We start from the raw sequence: 25,071 nt of genomic DNA on the forward strand, positions 1-25,071 counted from the left end.
TCAATCACGCTGGTGTAAGTGAAATTCATCGAGGTCTGACCAAGCTGCAAGATAAATAGCACAGCGAGAGCTTGTGAAACCTCTCTTCCACGAGAATTTCCTTTTTGGCGGTCCTCAATTTATGGTAATCAAAACCGCTATGTAGCTGTACACGCGAGTTCAAGAGTGGCTACTTTTTAACAAACTATTTTTTTTTTTTTTTGTTATTTTTCCTCGACCAACAGTGTCCGTAAAAAAGACAGGCGAAACAACGTACGAAAAAAAGAGAAAAGTTTCAAAAATAAAGTTACAAGAGTATGCGAACGAGAGATAGAATACGTGCGAATGATTCCGGATCATCTGGCCATTAACGGTGTATTCTACTGCGCGTTAACGTTTGCGTGTATTACGAACGACGCTCGAAAGAAGACCAATCGCTTTACCTAAACAAAGTACGAAATATTTAATAGGCACATGAATAATTACAGTGCGATGTGCATTATTCGATATTGCATAATAGGATTATGGTGCAAGTTTAACGTTAAGTTTAATAAATTATCGTAGCCTTCGTTATTAACGAAATGTGATAATATCGAGCGAAATGTGTTTACGTAATAATATTAACCAAAGCTGAAAGCACAAAATACGAGTAGACGAAGAAAGAAAAATTGATTGCAAATCCCCAAAATTCGCTCTTTGTCGTTATCGATCTGATGCAACGCGTGAAAGAGTGAAAAGGCTAATCATAAAATATAAAAATATAATAACCGATATGGATATTGGCTAAAACGACTAGTCCGAGTTTCGGAGAACCCGATTTGTATGTTTTATACAAAACTCGAAACTTGAAATGTCAACGAGAGTTTCACGAATTCTGTTTGTTACACAATCTGGTGTACAAGGAGATTAATTAAGTATAATTTTGTTGGAAGTTGATTGGTGAAATAAGGTTTCTACTTTAAAGCTGCAGCGTAATTTTACGACTGAGAATATAACTTTTAAAAGTTTCGACGGAAATCTGGTGCCGGAGGTAAATAACGAGTTACCTGGAAGATTTATTTGTAGAAAGGTGGAGAAAATTTTACAGCTAACGATTAAGGAGCAGGCTAAGTTAAAAAGAGATAATTAGATACAGCTTCGTAACCGTAACAAAAAAACTTTAAGGTCGATGATTTATTCGTCCATGGACCTGGCTCGTACTGAAAAGTATGACGTTGTTATTATTCGCTTTAAATTGTTTTATCTTCAACGTGAAAACTGTTTTGCTCGTGTATCCCATAGCGGAACAATTTTCAAATTCAATGCATCAGCGAATGTTATTTTTTATTCAGTTTTAGGATTAAATACGCGCTTTTACCTGTTGAATCCTCTTGAATATACTAAAAATATTGGTAGTTGTAACATAGCGCTACGAGGATTAGCTTCAAATATTTGAGATATGATCTATATTTTTTTTTTAATAGAAATTATTGTAATTGATCGAAACTTCATTAAAATACCTACTCGTGTACTACTTACTCCTTCGTAACGTTTCTTAACAGTTTGTAAAGGATTTCCGTCTAAGAACGAGATGAAAACGAATTAAACAACTTACGATCAAAACAGGATTCAAAGTTTAACTGCGAATCGTTACGAGCTCTTGGCAAAATATTATTTCTACGTTAAAATCCCGACTTATCTCGAGGAGAATTTGTATAAAATACGCTTGATCCCAATGGATCGGTCGCATCCGTTGAAAGATATTTCCTTTCTTCACCACGGTATATCATTTTTCGTTCGTCTAATTCGCTTCGTCGTTGCAGCGTATCGGTGGTTCGACGGAAAGGAACGTGTAACGCGATTTCATTGGAAATAATAAGCGGAAAGCGATCGCGTTTTCAGTTCCTAACGAAGTGGAAAAAAGAGAAATCGGCGTTGCAAGCGGCGTAAAGCGTACCGAGAGGAAAAGGCTGTGCGACGATCCGAACAATTTGATGGAATCCTTTCGAGCCACTCGACGAAACGCGAACGCCATTATTCTTTCCGTGGTGCGCTTCTTGTTACTCATTTCCTTCCGGATAAATGACGACGCTGCGATCGTTTGCTTTACGAGGGATCTCTTTACGAGGCCGGAAAGACGTGGAATCGAGCGTGAAAAATTGCTTCAATCGCATTCAGTTCTAACAACCTTTGAATTGCGTTATTTATCTGTGTGATATATTACACAAGGATATATATTCAAGATAGATTTCACGAATCAGTAATTTTTCAATAATGTGAATGATTTAGATATCATATATCATATATAACATTGTCAGGAGGAATTATGCAAATACAACATAGTGCTTTGCAAAAATGAAATGCTATGCCGTGGTATATTTCAATTTATCGCGGCGAAATATATTAAGTTCGCGTGACAGTCAACGTGTTAACGAGTTAAAACTTTTTTGATAAAAACGACACGGGTCATTTAATAATTCCATGTAAAATGCCAGAAATCCGATTATTGAAACTTTGTATTAAATTTTTATATCGTTTGGGATATTGGATCGAACGAATATATTTATAATAATAAAAATCGGTTTGACGATCGCACGAGTAGAACGAGAAAGTTCGGTGCTAAAAGTTTCGAAACCCGTAAACACGAAGTTAATGAAAAATTAATTGTCGTAGTTCGGAGCATGGGAGTTCTGATTTTGAAAGGTTACGCTGGAAAGACTTTGCTTTCAAAAAATTAAGGATAAAAAGGATAACTGTTTGGATTTCAAGTGAAAAGTAACGTTTTAAAAGGATTCTAAACGTGCGGTGGTACATAATCCGAAAGCAAAAATTTCGTGGAACGTTCTTCGCTCGCGAAAACGGAAAATATTTCTGAAATATAATTTTTCTGTATCAGCGAATGCAGAAGCGAATCCTGCAGGTGCAGAATATCTAATATAGTCCACCGGTTTATCGTGTCACGAAGTTGCGTTTGAGTTTGAATTTCTCTCGCACAGTGGCCCAGGGAACGTTCATCTGGAGTTCCATAATCCACCTACACGCTGGCATTGTCCACTTTGTGAAAAGCAGATCGCAAATACGACGTGTCCAGTGAGAAAGGAATATCAAGAGTATTACTCTCAAGGATATTCTACAGGTTTTTGTACAAATTTCCTATGCTGCTTTATGATGTACATATATACATATACATAAAAGAAAAGTAAAATCATAAGGTTTTTACTGAAAAGATTGTAAGAACAATGAAAAATGCGAATAGCGAAATAAATGAATAATAAACAAGTCAATGATTGCGATTAATAAAAATGAGAATGAAACTATAAGAAACGTATATTTATGAAGATTTTAGTGAAACGATTAGATATAGGTACGATATAAAATGTAAATGGAAAATGATTGAATAATAAATAGATCCATGAAATCTACGGTTTGCATTGGCAACTTTGTGCGGTTGCATATAAATGCGGAATTAATATTGCATTTGTCAAATAAATTCAATCGGATTGATCGATCGATATTATAATTAGGTTGTCACAGAGGCGAACAACACTGTATTCACCGTTTTCTGCAAATCGCCGATTTTAATGTTAATGAAAAAAGAGGAAGAGAATAGGATTAATTTGCATAAACCGAGCGAAACCAAAATCTGGCCCCTTAATGATATAACAATATGATTCATATTCGTTCAATGTTTTAAATTAAATGAATTTCGATTAATTCAAATTAATTCAGTGAAAACAAGGATAACGCAGGAACGATAAAAATAGAAAGGATTATCTCAACCACTTAATGGACATTCTGATTGAGGATTGTCGTGTCTGTTGCCGGTATCTTATGCGAAATATCGAGATTTCTTGGAAGTGCAATCATGAAATTGCGGATCGCTGGTGGGATAAACAAATGTTAAACAGGCGATATCGTTAAAGCGGCTGTCCGTCATTTCGATTGACCAGCACGCATAATATTTCAAAGGAAATATAATTACCGAATCGCATGCGATTTGCGCATACCGTAACCACCATGATAGATGACAAAATGCATCACTATGCGAACGTTGCGAACAAAGCGGTATACTCGCGATAGTAAGTAAAAGTATAGCAAGTAAAATCGAGGAACAGCTATTTTCTTGAAGTATATAAAGGCTCGATCGTGATTGTTAGTATTATATTTCACAATTTAAGATCTTGGGGGGATTACATACTGATAGTTACGCACGCAAAGATTTAATTTGTAAGAAAATATAGGATTTGGTTAACAGCTAGCTATGATTAAAGTCTAAATTTGTACCGAGGGAATTGAAGACAATTAATATTAAAATAATATTTAGCGAAAGAGGGAAAAATAACCTTGTGTATCCATATATTGAAAAATTACTAATTGGTTATTTTAATTATTCCGGTAGTTTCAATGATAACAGTAAAATGAAATTGCACATTGAGGTACAGAAAATTAAAGGACCGGAATGGTTGATCGATCGAACGTTTCATTTTGTAAAGTGTACATACTCGTTCTTTTTCCCATTCTCTGGCTACGCATTCGAAGAAATTTCATACAGAAATTTATAGAAGAAGTTTGTAACAGTTTATATAAAAGATTGGAGGTTTCTTTCTTTCGTTACGTCTCGCGATAAAATTGTATTAGTCTGGTTATGATCGAGTCTCGAAGAAAAGAAAGTCTTTGAGAAAACAAAAATCGAATTTTCTACTTTTCTTTTCTACCAAAATAAAACGCTATCGCATGAAACGTCACGAAAACAAGACTTCCGATCACGATATCGACTTTGTTATCAAAATAAGCAAAATTATCAAAATGACGTGTGTTCGTTGTACGTGTAAAAATTGTTTAGAGATCAAATATTACACGTTTCTAATTTTTAATGGATCTACCTTACTCCGTATGCATATGGATTTATACACAAGATTGTGTTTTGACACGTTACCATGTTTTCATGTTCCTCGTCGCATGGTTAACTTCAAGCACGAAAGTGTATTGTTTAAAGTGTGATTAAATTCGACGCGCAGCTGCTTGCATTACGTCGACTGAAAGCAGTTAACAACTCTATCTCGCGTTTAAACGATAGCGAATGGTTAGAAGCTTTTGCATTCACCAAAACAGGCCATATAGCGCGTCACTTTCATATTGCTGACACTACGGCGAAAACCGGAAACTTACACTCGTTATGTTTCGTCTGGTAAACTTGCAGAATTACAGACAACGCGGCCTACTCTAAAACAGAGGATAAACTTGTCCTTTCTTTAAACGTTGCTCTCTGTGCTTAACTTTTCCTTTTCATTCTCACGATTGCAGTTTTAACAAAGTAAACACGCTTCTAAGAAAAATCATTCTAATATTTTTTAATAATTGCAATGTGTTGATTCTTTTAAATCTTCTTTATATATCCACGTATAAAAATGTGGTGGTTTAAATTGAAGATTAACACGTTGATTGTCACGACGGTCAACGGTATCATCGGTTAGGACGATTAAAGGAAGATAAATTTCTTGAAGTGGAAAGTTTCCAACATTGTCAGCGACTTATATAACACTTCCAGAGAAAAATTGCGCGATTTCGTAAAAGTTAAATGCTATGATTAAGATACGGCTCTCATGGCAAAGTATATAAAATTCACACGGCAATCAACGTGTTAAATTATTCATTATTTTTCTGTTAATTTATACAGATTCATTTCTGACTTACTTCCAACGAATTTAATCGATTTCGCATATTTAATTTAATTTCTTTCTACTAAAACTTAATCTAATTTACTTCCGACTCAGGATTAATGAAATAACCATTATTTGTAAGAGAGAGCTCACCTCTTTTTTGGTGAAACGATAAGTTTGCGTCAAGCTGGTGTCTCTGGACGGGGGAGGCGGTTCCTTGGCCCTGGCCTCTACTTCTTGAAGGACCATGAGCCTTCGATTTTCCTGTCTCCAAGATAACGCGGTGAAACTTTCGAAGAAAGAGCCGTCTGTCTCTTGAACCCTGCAAGATCAATTACGTTTCATTCTCGTCACTTGTTGCTTCTTCGTTGCGTATCATAACGTATATAGATAGAGTGTCTGACAAAAAGTTGATGCTACCGAAAATACTTAAATTTTTTTCCCGAGCTTTAGTGGAAATTTATAGCGATTCTTTCTAATGATATAATAGATATCGCGTGTCTTTCGAAACTTATATGGAATAATCTGTCAAATCGTTTGCTACGTTATTTCAGATTCAGATACGTCTTTCGATCCAAATAAATTTATTAACAAAATATATACATATATATTTATCAAATCTTCAAAATATTCACGATAATTACTGCTATTTTCAAGGATCTTCAAGTTATTATTTTTAATTATATAATGATAATGTACGATAATACCTCAAATTCGTTAAATACTTTAAAAAATGATTAATATGAAATTTAAAAATCCGAGACATTATAACACCTAAAGAGAAAACACACCACTAACACCTTACTAAAGGAATAAAATAGACAAACTCGAAGATGGCATCCCGCTGAGGGTAGCCATGAACATGTTATTTAGCAATTAAGCTAGAAAAATTTACCGAATGTCCAGCTGGACAAATTGTAAAGTACAAATTAAATAGTAAAGAAAATTATAGAATATAAAATTATAAAAAAATATTATAAGGGCAAAGAATTATGTGTCGATCATTTTGCGAGAAACAACGAGTGCTGCTTTCAAGTTTCAATGAAAAGTCGACAATGATCGCGGTGATCGTTCAAGGAGAATTCGATGCCTAATCATCGCAGTCGCATGCACGTAATTCCGTTCATTTTTTCCTCGCACTTACGTGTGCGCTGAGTTTTGCGTCGTTGCAGTAATATCGATCAGTCGAGGTGTTCCATGTTTTTTTTTCGCCTTCTCTTTTCGCACTGTGCCTTTTTTTAATCAATGTACGGCGCTTCGTGTGAACGAGGACGACGCAACGAAACACGGTGCAATTTGAAAATTGCCATTTTGAAAGGCATCCGTGATTCTCGGTGAAAATTTCTCTGGAAATTGAACTTCCTTTTCGTTAGCGGAAGTACAAATCGTAAACGACGTATCTGATTTGCTTCTTTCAGGATACCGATACACGTATTTGCGTCTCATGTGCAAATATTTGTGGAAATTCGTATTAAAATCATAAAATCATAAAATACAAAATTGTCTCAGCTACTAAATATTATACTTTCGATATTTCCTATATTTTCTACACATTATATGCATCTCATGGATGTTTGTATTTTCAAATTTTCCACAAATGCGTAAAAATCCGTAGTCTGATAATAACGTACTTTTTATCCTTTGTATAAATTATTTATTGGAGAATTTTTATTCGTAATGAATTGAAGTGACACAAAAATCTGCTGCTTATTTATTTTGTTCTTTTCATTTGTTACGAGTTCCAGTCGAATAAAACGTAACTGAACTAGATGTTAAAGTAGGAACTTTAAAAATCTTCTCCGATAAAGAATTAGTAGATTGTAGTGGTTTAATGCATTTTTTAAAGACCAAGCATGGTTATGATATTTCCATATAGGCTCATACACAATGCACATATATACATACCACATGTCACATAAGGTAAAAACACATCGAAGAAAGCGATCATTTCCACGATGGATATTTTATCGATCATGTATACATTACGATACAAATTTATTAAATTGTGATAATAGTATGGGATAATATTAAACGATTTTAATTCGTCTCGTAGGCAATAATTAAATGATACCTAATTTTATCCTCGATAAAGCTATCGTATCGTACCTAATGGTCTAGCCACTGCATTGGAAGGGTTAGTTCGTGTGTTTCACACATTTCGAGCTAATAGCAGAATCTCCAGTAAAGTCAACAGGTGTGGCGTTAATTTTCGTATTCCATTAACGCTGAATTTAAATCTCGCTTCCGGCGTACGCTTGATATTTTAAATTAATGCATGCGTTCTATGCACTTCGCAATTTTTCATACAATTTTAACATTTTTCTTAATTTTTGTCATAAAGCATACATCGCTTATTTTACTCTCGTCGATATAATTTCGTCCGCGATTTTTCGATTATACGAATAAAATGTCAAATCAACTCATAAGAAGTGTAATTCTTTCGTTATTAAATGAAAATAATTTCATTTCTCTGAAATCCTAAAATTATTTTCCACGTTTCTGCCAAGTTTTCCATTCCACTTTTATAAAACTCTTATCGTAACGTGTTCCATTATTTCTTTTAACGATAATATATATCTTATATTAGATATATATAAATATAATAAGTTCTTCGTTCTCTTTTTCGCAAAACTCTTATTGTTATATCTTCCATTGTTTCAAACTGAGTTCTGAAGTATCACGATATTTATCGTATATTACACAATCTAATGTATTTATTCATGCAAGGTAACAGTTTGTCGTCCCTTCAAACTCGACCATGATTGTATTTTCACAGATGTCGTTTCAAAATATCAAAAATTCCCCGAAACTGTAATACAGGGATTATTCGACGCAATAATCCACGAAAAGGGGGCAAAGAATAGCTTTCTTAGGAACAATAAAGCGTCCCCATTGAGCGACACCGGTTGGGCGGTTGAACAGAGGGATGCGAAGGGATCCGGAGAAAATAGCGAAATGAAAAATATGCAGATGAAAGTACGTTAAGCGAGCGTGTATTTGACGCGTCTGAAGGATCTGCGGGTCGTCTCGGATCTAATTTAAATCCGAAAGAAGCCACGCCACGCTCCGTGTCCCGCAGGAGCGTTCCACTTGGACTTGGCTGATACGAAAACGAGAAGTTTCCTCTCGTGCATCGTCGCTGCGAGTCAACGAAATAGAATCGATATTCCTTTCAACTTTGCGAGAAATATCGTTCGGTTTAACATATCACAGGATAGTCCTCGGAATTCTCTGTTACGTTTCTGCAATTGTAATAAATTGTAGGAGAATTACGTCTCGTACGAATCTGATAGGAATCTCATTAGGTCTCGTAGGAATCATTACTGCGAAGTTTTGGATTAATTTATACGTCATGATTGTTACGAATGAACGAACGAATGATATTTATTGCAAACGATATATCATAATGTGTAATCTGAAATGTGTAAATGTAAAAAAATATTTGTAATAATCTTCGATCTGGCTCGATATTATTTTATCGAATACTTTAAAATAATTTTGTCGAGTGTTTTTAAAACATAAACCAAAGAGGATTATTGTATTTCTATTTCACAAGTTTTGAAACCTCTTTATTCTACAATTCTGTCCTGTAACCATATGATTTCCCTAGTTATTACGTAAGAACTGGCTGATAGTACAAACGTCTGCTCGTGATCCACATGTGAAATTTATCGGCTGTAGGGTTGAAGTATTAACTGACACATGCCGGGTCATTAATCTCGAATGTGTTGACATGTTCACTGCATACATATCAGCCCCGATTCGCCTCATAATTTTACGACATGCATGTGATATTCGTTTGAATGGACGCAAGTTAAAAATTACGTAATGTTTTGAAATAAACTTCAGCAATGATTCATACGATATATACAGTTCAATTTTATTACAATTAAATTAAATTAATAAATTATTGAAATTGTATATTTTCATATAACGGTGATAGAATTTCAATCAATAACGTGCTGTATTGTTATCCTGGCCAGAGTATTTTCCGAAAAGTATTTCCTGTTTACCATTTCGAACTTTTCTGTATAATTTCTCGCGTCTTTCTACTTTTTAATTCTTTTTTTACCCTCGTACACCATTGGAAGTACACCTATAGCGTCTAAATTCGAGCGAATGTTAGTGGATACTGGTTGTCTTTTCTTGAATTTTCTAGCACTTTCTTTATCTACTTCTACTCTCGTCCTCCTCTAAGCCCTACTTAAACCCAGCTATTTTCTTCCTAAAAGCAGCTTTTCTGCTTTCCTTTGCCGAATCCATGTCGAACCTCGTTACGATCGAGTTATCTTGTTTCATTATTGTGTTATCTTTGTAAAAATAAATCGAGGATAAAGGAGATGAAAGCTTCGTTCCTTTGAAATCTTCAGAGGTACGAAACAAGTCATCATTTTTACTATAAATACAAGTTGCTCTGATAGCTGAAGAAAAAATCTACGCTTTTTCTTCCAAATCCACTAATTCTAATCTTTCGATCTTTTTCACACTCGTGAGTCTCGAATATTTATATATTTGTTATACAAACTATGCTGTATTATTTATTTGGTATTCGTACTGTCTTTTCACTCTGAAAATATTTGTATCGTAGACTGTAAATAGTTTTATAACATCTTGGTTCGTTGACTCGTTATCGATAGGTACGTTAAATGGTTAAACGATTTCGTTAGGGTGCAACGATCGATCTAGCAACACGTTATTCAAGAAACACATTATTGTGCAGCGTTCGCGTAAGGGTTGTACAACCTGGCGGATTTATGGTTGCTTGGCCAGTATTTATTACAGTCTGATTCGAATTTATAGCGTTTCAGATCGCGTTAAAGCAAATTATCAGGTATTTTCTATTAAGGAACGTTAGGATTAAGACACAAAGCCGCTTCAAATATACGATAAGATTCGTTGGATTCAAATTTTCCAAAACTAAATAACTTTAACTTTCGGTAATATTTCAAAGCAATAATATGTTTAAATCTTCAAAAATTCGTACAATAACTTGCTTGAAAATGTCGACAAGTAATTCGAGAATCCCATCGAACTACGGCACACCTTTTGAAACTTTGAAATAGGATAATAACGTAGAAGTGAATTGTAGCTAATGGAATTAATAGACTTTGTGTTTGATCTTAACGTTACAGAATTTAATCAGAATGCGTTTAAGTCGCAATTTACTCTGTTTCAGACGAAATCAAATCCTTGACGTTGACGAATGCGATATCAAAGGGAAGGTCTAGCGTTTTCTTAGAGGGAAGCCATCGGTATTAGTGTACCCCGCTATGCTTTGACAATGAAACCGTAGCGTTGTACGTAACAAGTGGGCGAGAAGCTAGAACGCAATACTTGATCGTTTCTCCTGTTACGAAATCAATGTCATCCTTTGACCAGAGAGAAGAGAACTAGAACACAAAGAGAAAATAGAGTACACGTGTAACGTTTACTTTAAATTGAGTCACGTTCTAAACCGAAAAGAAGATCATTCATATCCGAAGACAAGATGTAAACCATGGAACGAAATTATTTGTGGGAACAGCAGCCTAAAAGATCGAAGATAATCGTCTGAGATGATGTAACAATTATTTAATTAATTGAATTATTGAACTAATATCGAACAGTAGATACGACACTCAGTTTCTTACATTTGGAAATTGAACAGCAGTTGATAATAACCGTAAGAGTATTTAAAATTGGACTTCTGGAATTTTCCAGTATTCGAGTCTGGAATCCAATTGAAATATTGAATGAAATGAAACAATTCAATTATTTCAGAGTATTACACAGTCCATGTGATGCTACGTCTTATCGAAGATTACGAAATACTAGTAAATTGCATTTGGTAAAATTCAGATCAGAATAAAATTACTCTCAATTAATTTCTAATTAAGGTCGGTTTAATGTCTGCTTCCTACCAAGCATCTTTTCAACATCAAATATATGCCACGTGATATCAGAGTAACAGAACTTTCGTACCTATAGGGCAACTTAATCAACCGAACCCCCCTAATTTGTTGCAGCTTAAAGAAACTAAGTAGAGTTCGTTGAACTCCAACAGGATTTCCGGAAATTGCTTATACACTGTGTTGAGTGGAGTTCCTTGGTGTCTATCAAACTTTCACATACTCAAACTTTCACATAGTCTATCCATTGGAAGTTTCTCTAAAATTCTTTAGAGACTAATAGCATATAACACGACGTCACTTATCGGACTAATATTTGATGAACTTTGTAATTCGATCTGTACAAAACAAAATCTCTAGTTTCCTATGTACAAAAAGTCGAAGCTTAAATCGATGTATAGCATTGTCAAGAGAATGCGGATATTTATGAAAATTCATGTTTTTATAATTCATATTTTTTACGCGTATTCTGTGAATTTAGCACTCTTAAATTTCTCATAAGTAATCCAATTACCGGTATTAAGGAGATCAAAGAAAATTCTCCCGATGCTCTCTATGAAAAAGGATCTTTCGTTCAAAGAATACGATCTACGACAAAACCAAAACTTCCATTTCGTTCACGAGGTAGCACATCATTCACGAATCGAGTAAGAGAAGAAGAAAAGAGCAAACCTTATCTTCCTCGAAGCAAACAGCATAACAAAGTAGAACTAAATGGAAGGTCGAGGAGATAAAAAAAATAGAAACTCGAACCGAAGGACAATGAAAATTGGAAGGTGAAGAAGTAAGAACTAAAAGAAGAGAGATACGGTGGAAGAACAGAATGCACGTTTGATACACAAGAGACGCGAGAGGAAGGAAACGTACAATTTCGAAGGAAATGGAGAAAGAGAAAAAGAAACACCGGCCTCGTTAAGATAGTCGGGCACTCGATATCGTGCTTGAGGAATACGCGACGTTTACCTCGTTAAGCATGGCCTGTTGCACTAATTTATACAAAACAGCGAACTTGTTGTGTATTACGTCTAGCAGGATATTAATAAACGTCCGTGGCAAACTGTCGGTAAATCCGACGATTCCCCCGTTTAGCTCTTTCGAGACGGATTCTTTTTTAACAATGCGCGCAAGGGCATGATAATACGAACCATGGTACGCCAAAATTTCAAGAAAGGAAATACAATTTGAATGTAATTTTAAAAGTGGCATATGTAATTCTGTTCGTATGGTGCGGTGAATTTTAACGGTGACGAAGGAAAGCGCATCATTTAATAAAGCGAGTAGAAAGTATAGCGATCTAATGAGAAAAATAATTTTTTAAATGGAATATGTAATTCTGAGGCGATAAATTTTAGCGATGACAGAGAAAAATGAGTTATAATCTGTTAAAATAAAAGTGTAATAATCTAAAGGAATCTTTATAAAAATTCGCCTTGGGGCGTGTCGAAGGGTTTAGACGGTGAGTCTTGAAAGGGTTAAACTTGATTTCTGTCGAGGGCATTACGTTTTAGTCGCTGCACTGTAATTGGCGTTGAAATTAATGTCGTAGAAGTAGTACCGATGCTCGATAGAACTTTTGCTACTAAATCGCGTATCTCTTTACATTTGTCAAAAAATGTAAGAACATGTCCTTCGTTAAACGATTTATAATTAACACGTTGAGTGTTACGAAGGTCGCCGATGATCCAAATTTTTCAAAATAGTTAAAATATGATTATCATGGATTATCAAATATTCAACAATATGAATCGCTTGGATAACGTTGTCAGAAGGAAGTGCTCAAATAGGATATAATATCGCGTAAAGTATATAAGATTCTCGTGACAATGAACGTGTTAATTTGGTAAAAGAAGAAATTCAATTTAAATACTCTCGTTTACTCCAAATTCAACGTATTTAGCGACAAAAATTAGACGATTACGACTTAATAAATCTTCTAAACGTCATCAATCCTGATTTATTTTACAAAGCTAACAAATTCTTTTACGGTCCACCTTGTAATACGATATTTCCCCTTTGCTAAGTCATTCAACGAACAACCAGCACCATAATCTCATCCCTTCCAAATAAACCAGCCACTCTTCCCAGGATCATAATCTTAAAAAGGAGCGAGCATAACTCGATCTAAGACGAATTCCTCGCCACTGTTCGCTACTATTCGACCCTGTGTAAGCGTGGCCTCGAAATTGCGTTGCCGTTCGACGTACAAGAATAAATCTGGCATTGCCTTCATTCCGGCCTCGGCTTATTTAATTTATTCGACGGTGGCACTGCACAAAGAGGTTTCCCTTCCATCGAAAATGGAATTTCAATGCGGGGAACGCTTACCGGCAGAGCTTAGAGCTTGCCATTTTCTTCTCTTCCTCTCCGTGTCCTCCACTTCCCGTTTCTACGTTCGTACCTACTTTCGCGAGTTTCTTTGACGTTTCTCAGCATCTGTTGCTGGAACCTGGCGAAACGAGAACGCTGCGAAGGTAAAACGTATCGATAAAGTTCAAAGGGGAACATCATGGCGCCGGGATACAAATGATACGTGACTCAGAAACGCGGTTTCCATCGCCAAAGATACGATTTCCACCGTATGAATCACGCTCCCACGTATACGACACTTTGACCAGTCTGACACTGTCTGACGCTCCTCTATGAATTTCGTGCTTCTTCCCGGCATTCCAATTCCCTTTCGTTCTTTCACTCTGTTTTTAGTTTTTACTTCCTTTCTCGTGCCGAGACATTTCCTTATAAGATCGAGTTGACACTTCAATTGAAAAGATTTCTGACAGTATGAGGGGAGATGTAGGAGTTATTCACTGCTATTCGCGATACTTTGTTCTCCTAGTTCTGTTCCCTTGTAGTTCTACTTCACGCTGGAAAGTTTTTATTGCTCTTTCTCATTTTCTATGGCGTTCGTTTTTCAGGCGTTTATAATTATAAATATTGCTACGAATTGCTTCTGTATTCGATCTTTATATAGTGAATTTGCTTCTATGTTATAATTTGTTGTGCTTTCTCTATTGATATTTTTGACATAAGCTTTTGTTTTCGAATATTTTCTGGATATATTTCAGGCAATTTTTTATAACACGGGTGGAACTTTTCATTTTCGTCTAAACTTTCCTTTGGCATTTTCGATTGCCTTTAAAAAATGTACTTGTTATAAAATATAAATAGCAAAACCGTAAAATTATAAAATACGAATGGAGATCGTGAATTATAAAATACGAATATAAGCTGTAAATCGTGAAATATTAATATAAATTGAAAATTGTAAAACATAAATACAAATTATATGCTTTTTATCTATAAGATGTCAATGTGTAAAATACAAATCTGAACGTTAAAATATATTAAACGTAAAATCATAATTCCATGGTAATTTTATATTTCCAAAATTTTATTTCCAACAGAAGAGTTGCTTTATAAAAGTCAAATTTCGGGTGGCTTCTACGTTTTTCCGCATCTTCCATCGTCGTTGAGTTTATATCAAAGAGAACATAAGCAGGTACCTTTACAGTTATTTTTCCTCCAACACCTAATTTATATTCTTATCCTTCTCCTTCCGCCAAGAAATTTATTTTTCATCCCAATATGTATATCTTCTCTATCGTCCACGAGATATGTAATCGTACAGCTTCAAACGCACGCATACACGTTACGCAGTATTTTTACGAGGATGGAAATTCGAAGCGGGTCGTTTTCTAGTTTGTTTAAAAAAACCAGTACGATGAAAATTGCTAGAGTTACGAGAACCGTTGAAAATTTGAATACCACGGCAAAATCGAGAGACCCAGTGAAAATTTACTGTTACAATTTTTACTGTCATTTATGCCTTCGGTAACGGTGGTCGTAAACTCAATGGCCAGCACTTTGGTATCCGGTTCGTAGATTGTTAACGTCAGGAAGGATGTTTATATCGTGTATCGTCCCCTTACCTCGCTACTTCTACCCTATCTTTTCAGAAGATTTGTCTTGGCCAAGTAACTGCGATAGAAAATTCTATTCTACCGTCTTCCGTTTCTTTCTCAAGATTGCTATCGATTTAAGAAAGAAAAGGAAAAACGAAAAGAAAAAGAATAAGAACCGATTAGTTAGTTTCGAAGACGGTACAGGAAACCTTTCATTGGAATGAGTTCCTGCTTTTCTATGAGAAAAATATTCGGATATTTCTTGGTGGAAATAAGTAAAAAAGAAAGTGAATTGAATTGTTGTGTAGCATTGGTCGAACATACGTTCGATTTGTCTTATTGTGAATCTTCCTTTGTTGAGATGTTTTATTGGAGCTAGGGAAAGCTGGATGAACAGGGTTAATCGTATTTTAAATTTACTTCTTTTTCAATATGTCAATTGAACCGATTGTTATTAGTCTCCTCATACTGCCGGAGCAAAGACCGTGTCGAAGTCGATTTATGAGCGATAGACCTGCACGGTTATATTAACGACAGGTGCTCGATTGAGTGACGAATCAAACGCGCAATTAGAACGGCGTATTGTACTCGTCTTTGCTATTATAAGGACAGTGATACACAGAAGTACACGCGAGCGCGAAAAAGCAAATACAAATTCTATCGAATTAAGGAATCATATACAACTACTCAACTCTTGATTTTAAATTTACCATATTTCGAGCGTGCAAGTCTTTAAATTTTCGAATCGCCAAGTTTTCAGCTTTTCAAATATTCATATACCCAAATACACGAATCCCCAAATACCCAAATATTCAAACTTCCAAATCCTTGAATATCCAAATTCTTAATTTTTGATATTTCTAACAATAAGATCGATATCATTAAGTTACAGTTGATGCCTATTAATAGCAGCTGAGCCAAGGTTCCTCAACAATAGCTTAACCAAGAAGTCGAATTCTTCCTGTACCCTATACAACCTCTTATCGACACGCCCCACATTCGGTTCAGTAGGTTACACAGGATCCGAGTACATAACCAGGACGATCGATGATCGTAGACAACCGGAACCGCAGCCCACGATATAAAATTTTCTTGGATTTGACAGTAGGGATTCGTGGATATAGACGTGAGTTTCTGCCGACAGGAGGATTAGGATTAAGGCGTGGAATTCGCGAGCTTGTCCATCCTGTTGCTTCCCTTCTTCTGTTCGCTATATTACGTTTCATCCCCTTGGCTGTGCAAATAAACGCAAAGGGTAATGGGCCGCGAAGCAACTCGATGAAACGTAACCTTCCGGACTCCTTCTGTTAAGCAATTACTAGCTCGTGGAAATTGAACGATTCCTGTGTAGATTGAACGCAGTTCGCTTCGCCATTGCTGAGACCTTTTCTCTAGTTTCCAGTCGTATCTATCGTTCGAATCGAATCGAACGATTGATAACAGGTAAGAGATGACGGTAGAAGTTGATACAATCGATTGAATAGGAATTATCCAATTATTTAAGTTTCTTTATACGCGTAGCAGTTTTAATCTATCTCTTATGGATATTGGAAGATTTAATAAAATAAAACTCATCGTTGCTGTTTCTTTTACTCTTCTATTATTTCAGATAAATTTTACGTATATTTTTTATTTATTGTATCGGTAGTAATCTTTGTAACAATCCACTGTCAAACCTATCGTCATATTCTTATTCTTAATCTAAAAGTATCGTCTTAAAACTATTTGAATCGGTTTTCTAATTGCCACGATAACAAATAATCAGCCGAAAATATTTAAAAGAAAGTTTGTACATTATTAATAGAGAAATTGTAATATCTCTGAGAATTAGTCTTCTCTAAATAATCTTCTTTGTTCTCAATCGTGTAGAATTTTCCAATAAGAACATTCTTCAAATTCGACAGTAATATTCTACTAAGAACAATTCTACCAAAAGAAACCAAAAGAGACTGCTTAATCGCTCAGTTATTATTAATTCCTTTCGTATTATCAATTATATTCAGACAAACGATAAATCTGTCTCTTCGTTAACCCTCTTTTATTCGTCTTTTACGAATGTTTCCAGAATCACAACCATCGCTTTAATAATAAAAAAAAAAAAAAAAGGATGTGGTAACCCAGAGGAATTCCCTTTGTTCTTTTAAACTGTTGCTTTTTTTTAATCCGATCTGTGTTTCAGCAAATTCGATGTATCGTAGTACCGTCGTCAAAGCGTTCATCTCTACTGGGAGTTGGAAGCGACGCTATTCTTTCCTTCCGCGTTCCTCCGAACCCTTCGAGCGTTTAATTTATCGAGTGAATAAACCCGCCGCGGAGAATAACTTTCAAGAATGTGTCAATTCGTGTGAACTGCGGAGAACCGTCTTCATTAACCGTCGAGCAGTTCGAACGAAGATTGGTTAGTTAACAGTAATTACTAGATTCCCCCGATTAATGTGATTAAGTAAGTACATCTTTCTTGAAATTCTTCTCATTTCTTGTCGCTCGTTCGTTCTAATATTCCTTGATTATTATTATCGCCAATCAGTTTCTGTATTACAGCTTACTGTAACGTTACTTAAATGTAACGTTAACGTAAAAATTGAAATTGAAAAAGCGAAGCACACTTTATAGATTTAATTCGATGTACCAATACGTTGACCGATATTCTCAATAAATAAAATTCAATGTGTTATACGAAGGTAAATTGTACGTTTAATAAGAACGTTACTTTATTAAACACGGAAACTCTTTCATTTTGAATTTTGAAATTCCCCGTTGGTTTTTCAGAAACGAGCGTTTTTAGTCATTTCCAGTTAAAGCATTTTTCAACAATTTTATTCAATTTCTATCAAAGCCCTTTCGTAGTTTCTTTTCAAGTAGCAACTAATATCGTTAATCAAATACAATCTCTTTATATTTTCGCTTGAATTAAATTTCATTTACCGAATGTCTAGTTGGAGAAATTGTAAAGTACAAATTAAATAATAATAATAAAAGAAGAAGAAATTAAACTCCTTCTCAGAGTAATCTTTATTCGCAATGTGTTACGTCCGGTGACGACTCTTTACATAAACCAGGCCTCACGCCGCGGGCAAGATGGCTGCTAGATGTCTACGCACTCTTTTTGCGTACCCTCGATAGTCTTAAGGATCCACCATAAATTTTGGCATTTTCATAGTTAAGGTCCTTCAGACCAAACAAGTATCTTTTTACTTCAAGTTTTCCTTGAAATTATTTGTCCACTCTGGGAAGGTACGGGAAATTTGGTTTCTTCCACGTTCGGTACCTCCCGCTAGCAACTTTCTCTCGGGGGCGGCTAGAACCCTTCCTTGTCCACCAACCTTTTTCTTATCCAATTGGAAGCAACGACTATTGGCCTCATTTTCCTAGCTAAAATTAACGTCCACGAATCCGATGATCCCGTGCGCTGGACACACCCATCAATAGCTTTCGTCCGCAACGACATCGTCACCGAACTATACTGATTTTCCATTTTTAGATCAGTCAACATCTCTTGACTGGTTTTCCACCCTTAGATCACTCATCTATTCAACTTATATCTGTCTAAAGTTGTTGGAATAAAGTGTACGAAGGTGGTAAATAATTGCGATGATAGTGATGCAGCTGGCGTAGATGTCGCTGCTGGGGTACTGCTGCCTTTCTTCTCATTTTTGTGTTGTGGAAGAAAAATCGGACTACGGGCACCGGGATTTGAACCCGGGTCCCGAACGTTCGTAACCTAAGGCGCTAACCACTGCACTTTTTAAATAACGTTTATTAGACCAAGATACATTTTAATACATTTGGGTATTCACAATAAACTATGAATTTTGATAAGATGTGTTAGGCAAAAGTACCGATACGCGACGGTACGGCGTAGCCATACTATGTTATGTGTCGGCGTTTTACATTTTTCGTGTTTTAATATATTCTTTGGATTTAAGCCGCTGGAGAGCGGAACTTTTATGTGATTTTGTTTTTAGTTGTTTTTTCTGTTCTGAAAACTTGGTCGCAAAACAGGACGCTTCGGTAGTCTACTTTTTGGGTGCTGTGTAACTTTGGGGAGGGGGAGGGGGATGTTAAATAGGTTTATTTAGAAAATTTACAACATTTACGATGTTTACACCTGTGTTATACGGAGGCAGAATTGAGTTCTGTCGGTTTAATGGTTTTCTCTCTTATTTTATTATGGATTCGGTATCCACCAATATTTTTTTGTGTTTTTTCTGTGCTTGTCTTTAGTGTCTTTCAGAGGGAGGGCCATGCTGTATCTCCACCTGTGGTCTGTCCATTTAAATTTTCTTCGTAGAGTATAGTTTTGATCCCTATTTTTCTTTTTATGTGATAAATTATTGGGATATTATTTTGGTGCTAACCACTGCACTGCCGCCGTCCGCTGATAGTTGCTGTCGAGTACCGCCACATGTATATTGTGACCTGTTACTACGGTGTTATAATCAGTTTAACGATTAACGGTCGAACACAATGATTAATTAATTCCCAATTTCGTTACTTCGAAAACCCTTCGTCCTAATGAAATACCAAAGTTTGAAATGAAAAAAAGAAAATAAAAGCTGTAATGAAAGCGATCGAAAAATACTGAAAATCGTGCCCCATTACGACACAAGCGAGACCGATATCACTATAAATAATAAAATTGTGTCTAGCTTCCTCAAAGTAATTACTTGGCTAAGCTCGTCAATAAACGCTCATCAAAAACCCTCGACCAGCTCAACTATCTCTCATCCGGCGAGTATTTCACAGGCAGCACTGAAGCGATGCAAGCTGCTCTCAATCTTGCTCGCTTAGGAACTTGAGAAAGATGTTAATCTTATTCGCCGCTAATTGCTCCGGCAGTTAATTAACGCGTCGCGTCGAGTCGGGAGGAAGGCGTGGCCCGTTGGACTTGCTCGAAAAATCTTTTCAAGTCCTCCCAACCTCTTTTCGCAACCTACTAAAGCCTCAACAAGTGTCACGCCCGTCTTACGTGTACTCGTTTGTCACCCGGATAAAAAAGTTTCAGAAATAAAGAAGAGAAAGTCTAGCTGTCAGCCTTTTTTCTACTCCGCTTGTTCAATTGTCTCCACGGTGTAAGAAAGCTCGATACTGGGTTTTGTCGCACGCTTCAGTGCCACAGTGAATCGTGCGGTGAAATACACGCGAGGGACTTTTGCGACTGTTCGCCTGTTCTCCAGGGAAAACAATTAAAATAAACGTATATTTGTATACAGAATTATAAAAAGAAGGACTGAGAAAATTAACATTCGTAAGATATTATTAGCCAAATGGTGGAACAGACATTAGTTGAAAAAATATTATTTTCAAAGTTGCAAATAATTTTCACGTTATTTCATAATCTTATATTACATTTCAAAAACTTTGTCTTTTAATCAGATGTTTTTTTAGGTTAATGATCTTTTACGAACCGGTAACATTTATATTCTGCGCTCTGTTAAAAATAGTACGTAGTCACTTTGGAATACTAGCTCGAAAGAAAATTAAACTGCTTACTAAACTCGATAAAAAGTTTCAGCTATAGCTATACTTTCTGTTGCCAAGACACCTAAGTTAAAAAACTGAAAGGTATTTCTTCAAATCGAAATTGGCTGCCGTTATTCGATAGGAAAGTTTCTTCGGAACGCGATAAAATTTGATTCCAAGTTAATCGAGCTTCTATTCGAAATGGCAGAAAGTTCGAAGATAGATTTTCTCTGTGGCTATTAAGATAGCTCGAGATACCTTGAGTTAAGGTTTCGCGGAAGATTATCTTACAAATTACATCACATTACATAGCAAATTAGTTTTATCTAAAAGAATTGTTTTTATAGATATCATAGAATCTCGAAAAGAATGATTTTCAACATCGTCGTCATACCTATGTCAGTTCTCCTCTAAACGTATTCTGTTACTAAATAGGAATAGAACGACGAATTTTTGAATTCTAAATTGTCCTTCTAAATTCTAAATTGAATTGAAAGTTAATAAACTCAACTAGCAATCTAACATTACCAAAAACTCTATTCGAAGTGACGCGATGCAGAAGTGTACCATCCAAAAACTTCCGTAAATTCTACAATTGTCAGAAACTTAGATTCAAGTCGAAGAAAATTCAACGTGATATACAGGGTGGTTGGTAACTGGTGGTACAAGCGGAAAGGGCGTGATTCTACGCGAAAAAAGAAGTCGAAAATATACAATAAAAATTTTTCGTTTGAGGCTTTGTTTTCGAGAAAATCGACTTTGAATTTTCGCTCGGTACGCGTGCGGCACGTTATAACGGAGCTCACTGTAGATCGTTGTATCGATGGAAAAATTAAAAAAAAAAATTTTTTTTTTATTCTATATTTTCGACTTCTTTTTTCGCGTAGAATCACCCCATTTTCGCTTGTACGGCCAGTTGCCAACCACCCTGTATAAAATACGATTATTGAAAGTGTCGTTTTCTTCTGTTTTTTTAACAGCCGTATTTCATCGAAATTTTTAAAATAAAGATCAATTTCGCGTAACGAAATCTCAGCTTTGAGTTTATTCCGAAAGAATGTTCGTTTTTGCTGGAAATAATTTCAATTATTTGCTTTAACAAGCGACTGCATAACACGGTAGAGACTGACAGTGACAAAGAGCTTCTTCAAATGTTTTTAAAGCTTTGTATAGTAAATTTCACTTTGAATTTCATCAAAGAGAATTTTTCTTTCTATCGAATTGAACAGAATTTTCATTTAATTGGTCGAAAAACTCTATAAATACATTTTATAGAACAATGAATTTCACCCTTGAATTTATTCGAAAAGAACTTCATCGAAAACAATGTCAAACATTTGACTCGGCAAAAGATGCTATATTGTAACAAATACACTAACAAGCATATTAACCGACAAATCAAAAGAGACGTTTTCAAATTTTGCGGAAGCCTGCAACTGTAAAAAGATATGGATCTGGCCATGAACAGCCTATTTTCCCCTTTGAAACGTGACACGATATTCCTCTATGAACAGTATCGATACAACAGATTTAATATTCTCTTCTTCGCCGTCCATTCACATAGATATCTACGAATTTTCAATAATTGCCTTTTATCCGCATCTTACATTACAAATCTCCTGTCGTTGTTCCTCGTCTGTTCTCGTTATTCTCTGTCTTTCACGAATCATCTTAACGAAGTCACGCGTAGAAGAAGAAGGCGCTGTTAAATCAATTCCCATGTTCCTCGTCTAGAAATGGTGGATCGAACGAGGAGAATGACCCGACACCTCGTGAACAACGACGAGGATAACGCGCGAAGAGCACAATGCTTCGAGCGTGTACGCAAGTAGATTGATCGATGTCCACCGCTTTCCGTGGAATGGAAACGAGACTGTGGTCGACCTAATGGAGGTAATGGCGCAAGGGAAAGGGCCTCGCAAGAAATATGGCCGTTCGACCATGTTGAGATAAAAGGATACGTACAAGGAACGGTCGTCCATCGATGACCGCGACCTTTCGACCCTTTGACCTTGTACCTGCACGAACAACTCCCTCTACCTTTAGAAACGGGCCATAGCGCCCTCCCTCTATTATGTTTGACGTTCGTTAAAACTCGTATCCGCCTTTTGTTCCCACGGATTCGTGAAATCGTATCGCGTTTGATCATCCGGTGCTATCAGGGTATTTATTTCCGAACAGTTATGAGGGTAAGCTTCCAGGATTAAGAGAAAAAATACGATTTGCGAGAGAATTTTAAGAATTAAGGATTGTATAATGCGTGGTATTTGTAGATTTTTAATTGCTCTTTCAGTTTTTTGATTTTGATCGAAAGCAGAAAGGAAAACTGGAACTATGAGATAACAAGCGAAGTATCGAAGAAAACGTGGAATAATGAGAAAATTTGAAGAACGAGCCCTTAAGTAGGTTGCTTGTTAAGTTAATTTTTTAAAGACTTTTGAACTACACAGACATAGAGTGTTATTACAGAATATTAAAGAAATAGAGCGTTGTATGTAAGTTATTGTAAGTCCGTAAGTCTTGGAATTAAGTGAGATACTTTTCGTATTTAAATCTTGACCTATGGCATTTTTTTTAATTCGAATTATTTCTTTGTGAAACTACGTTTTCTGTGAAAGTCGAAGGCGGAAAGCTGAGACATAATCTGTCCTTTTCTCAATAACATAATTATTGTTGACCCTTTTTCTATGTAATACTCCCACGCGAGAGCAGGATTTTCCACTTCTCCGGAATATTTTCACCTACGGTCACGAGGAAACGCATTTTTACTCCTGTCATTTCGTAGACGAAGAACCGCCCCAACGAAAGGATGTAAATTTCACCCCGTGGCACGTGAGCAGTTTTCCTTCGTTCCTGCAAATTTTCCATGACATTAGAGCCCTGGGACAAGTTTTCGCAACGCTATTTTATTTTTAACGCGTTCAAAATACGGTTAAACCTTAAATTGAATACTTAAAAGAATACTAAAAAGTTAGAAATAAAAAACATTGTACATACTGTCAACTATAAATTATAACGCTTTACACCGTTTCATCCAAGGTTGCACAACTTTGTTCCTTTTAAAAACTGTTAGGAGGTTAAAGACGTATTTAAAAATGTAATTTAACTTCCCAGTAAACTCAAATATAAAATGGAAATACATAATACAAGAGGAAAACTCCAGTTTTTACCAATAAATATACTTTAGGAAAAAGCATGCGTATTTCTAGAAGTGGATCACTGTAAGTCTACGAAATTTCCATAAGAAATTATGAATTATTCGGTGTAGCTAATCTTATATAAGCGAATAATGATGTTAAGTCGCGTCTTATCTCGCGTTTAATCATCGTTCTCTCCACCTATCAACGAATCTTTCCAAGCAAAAAGAAAAGGAACTATCGTTACAACGACGTTTAAAAAAGTTCACGCGAATTTGGCCGGTAATTCTCCTTACAGCTGTCATTAAATGCCGTGAAAAAAATTATACGTTATCATGTTATCATGAATTAAACTACGCTAGAGGTACCACACGCAACTCGGTCTCCAGGTTAAAAGAAAACTGGCCTAGAGTAGAACACGTGTAATAAAATACGGCTTTTAATCAGTGGAATTTAATTACGAAAACGCGGAAACGAAACCCTTAAACTGTCTGAGCATTCGGTTGCACAGGACTGGATCCGTGTCATAGAGAAAAGACCAGGAAAATGGAACGAAGTTGCGGCTCGACAATCTCGACGCGAGGACTAGACGTAGTTACTTTCTTCTTTTGCTTCGTTCCACGATATTACATCGTAAGATCTTTCTCCTTGACAAATGATCGTAGCCAAAATGACAAAGCATTGTGTAGTTATATCTCGTAATGACACTATTTAGTCACCCGTTAGTTCTTAAAGTATGTGTAAACGTACCCTTGCGAAACTAGCAACTTGCGTTTGTTTAATTTGTGCCAATCAACGCTATTTGGCTTTCGTGGATTTGGATGCTCTTTGCAGTCGGTGATTTATAGCCTGTTTGGTAAACACCGCTTGATTCGGTAATGTCAACGATTTGGGGTGATTTCTCAAACTTTTAATTTTTATACTCTTACAGACTTTTGATTGAGAAATTGATCGCTCTAATTAAATTTACAAGGTTTTAGGTCGAAGTTAAAAATTGCAAGTGACTTTTTTAAGCTGTCGTTATCGAGCTATCGTAACAATTTTAAAGCCTTCCTTATAGTTCTGA

At 35.8% G+C, this 25,071-nt stretch overlaps 1 protein-coding gene across 4 annotated transcripts in view; it reads right to left on the minus strand.

Annotated features, from left to right (window-relative positions):
• LOC117242096 (BAI1-associated protein 3) overlaps nucleotides 1-25,071 on the minus strand; it is a 123,320-nt gene that overhangs the window by 27,217 nt on the left and 71,032 nt on the right. For all 4 annotated transcript variants that reach the window (XM_033508484.1, XM_033508485.1, XM_033508482.1 and 1 more), the window contains exon 4: nucleotides 5,772-5,940. In XM_033508484.1, the coding sequence (XP_033364375.1) occupies nucleotides 5,772-5,940 (169 nt within the window). The remainder of the gene's footprint in view (nucleotides 1-5,771; nucleotides 5,941-25,071) is intronic.

Source organism: Bombus vosnesenskii, unplaced genomic scaffold, assembly GCF_011952255.1.
Source record: "Bombus vosnesenskii isolate JDL3184/JDL3185 unplaced genomic scaffold, Bvos_JDL3184-5_v1.1 scf7180000016263, whole genome shotgun sequence".
NCBI lineage: Eukaryota > Metazoa > Arthropoda > Insecta > Hymenoptera > Apidae > Bombus > Bombus vosnesenskii.